Source organism: Saccostrea cucullata, unplaced genomic scaffold (assembly GCF_032062105.1).
Source record: "Saccostrea cucullata isolate Sc308-1 unplaced genomic scaffold, CSIRO_AGI_Scuc_v1 ctg4311, whole genome shotgun sequence".
In the NCBI taxonomy this organism is placed as follows: Eukaryota; Metazoa; Mollusca; class Bivalvia; order Ostreida; family Ostreidae; genus Saccostrea; species Saccostrea cuccullata.
The window spans coordinates 32787-34539 of record NW_026932948.1 but is presented as its reverse complement, the minus strand read 5'-3'; the positions used below and the strand labels follow the sequence as shown (position 1 = coordinate 34539).

The following is a 1753-nucleotide window of genomic DNA, read 5'->3' as shown; positions in this document are numbered from 1 at the left end:
TTATGAAAAAATAATGTATAAAAACAACAATTGCATAGTTACTACGTCTGATTTAATCTGTATAATTGCATCTTGTTTAAATTTGTTCGGCGATTTTTATTTTACCTTTACGTTCAATCTGAACACAATTGTTGAGACCATACTTTGATAACTAATTATTTACAAGGTTAAAAATGATTGGATGCAAAAGTATCATTTGTTACATGACTTCAAATGTTTTATCATTGTTTTTCCTTTTTTATAGAATGTGTCCTCTTCTTTTTGTTTGTGGATTTTATGCAATGTTAGGTATCATTGCTACTGAAAAGACGTCACCTCTACCCAGTCTGAAGTCTTTCAGGGACGACTATGACAGTGTTGCTAAAACATGTGTGGCCGTTGGTTATGTAAAAGACAACTGCAAAAATATCCGAGAAAAAAGTAAGACACATGCATTTATATAAGAAAGAACGCATACGGTTTTTTTTATATCTATAATGATTAATTATGCCAAAGTAAAACGTTTCGTTTGGTGTAACATTTCCAAAAAGCAACGACAGGGGTTATTAAGCTATGCACAATCTCGCATTTTTTGCTTTCCATTAATGCCTAAATATATTGGGCTACTCAAGAGTACGGTCTACGAGACAAGCTATTAACAAACAAGTTAATGACTCGAGTTCAACAGTCTCGCGATCGTTTGAAGTCATCGTATTTCAAGTGTTTAGCATTCAAACGAAAAAGGAACAATATCTTAAATTCTTCTTCTCAAGAACCAATTGCCAGAAAAGGTGAAACTCATTCGGAATCATCCTCATCATTGATCAAACATAGATTTTGTAGAAAATCCACCAGGCTGCAACGTAAGTGGTTTGGTTGGTAGCTGCAAACTGTAGCTCTCCAAAAAAAAAAAATACGTTGACAGACCAGAGAGCTACAGTGCCACCCAAAGAAAAAAAATGTACTAGTAATTAATTCTCAACTCAAGGCATCCTGATATAGCCGACATGAATAAAACCAATGTAAATTCAACATTGGAAATAAAATATTATTTGATATTTCTTTTTAGGAAACGGGATTATAGCCTTCGAGGCCAGAGGCAAAGGAGGTATACAGAGAGTAAGCCAAGGAAACACCGTTACATTTGTAGAAGTCGATCTAAATTTAGGAGGAGGTTACAACGCCATTAAAGGAGTTTTCGTTGCTCCAAGGGCGGGTGTGTACGTCTTCGGTTGGAAAATATTTACTGACACCAACAAGATAGCCTACACCTCCTTACTTGTGAACGGTAAGAGAAAGGCATATAATCCCTGTCATAATAACGGCCATGGTCTCGATGGGACTTGCAGTGAAATGGCAGTTGTTAGAATGGCAGCCGGCGATAAAGCTTGGATTGATTCCTTTTACAGTACAGCATCAATCAACGCTAAATATTGTTCTTTTTCTGGTTTTATTTTGTAAATGAAACATAAATGTTCAAATGAAATGGTAATAAAATCTTGTTTGATTTCAATCTCCTCCACAAGTGACTACTATACAATGTGATTCAGCATACTTCTCTGTTCACTTCTCTGAAGTAAGCTTTTGGGATGACATACACACGCATTCTACTTCATATGTATACACATGTTAAAAGTTTGTAAAAAGTATTTCATAAATAATGTATTTATCATTAAATATTTCCAATATATCTGCTATTACGCATGTAACTACATTGTATAGGAAAGCATAATTCACAGTTTTATTTCCTCTAATTTGAAAGCACACAAAAACC

General features: G+C 34.5%; 1 protein-coding gene across 1 annotated transcript; it reads left to right on the top strand.

Moving 5' to 3' along the window:
* Positions 1-259: 259 nt before the first annotated feature.
* Positions 260-1463, top strand: LOC134236635 (complement C1q tumor necrosis factor-related protein 2-like). Its single transcript, XM_062718809.1, has 2 exons — positions 260-420; positions 1049-1463. Exons 1-2 carry the CDS (start codon positions 282-284, stop codon positions 1438-1440), a joined length of 531 nt encoding a protein of 176 aa, XP_062574793.1. The 5' UTR covers positions 260-281; the 3' UTR covers positions 1441-1463.
* The last annotated feature ends 290 nt before the right edge of the window (positions 1464-1753 follow it).

What these genes read in the sequence shown, in the direction of transcription:
- LOC134236635 (XM_062718809.1), top strand. Translation starts at nt 282, where the DNA reads ATGTTAGGTATCATTGCTACTGAAAAGACGTCACCTCTACCCAGTCTG. An exon ending in CAAAAATATCCGAGAAAAAA is followed by an intron (nt 421 to 1,048) that starts GTAAGACACATG and finishes ATTTCTTTTTAG; the next exon opens with GAAACGGGATTATAGCCTTC.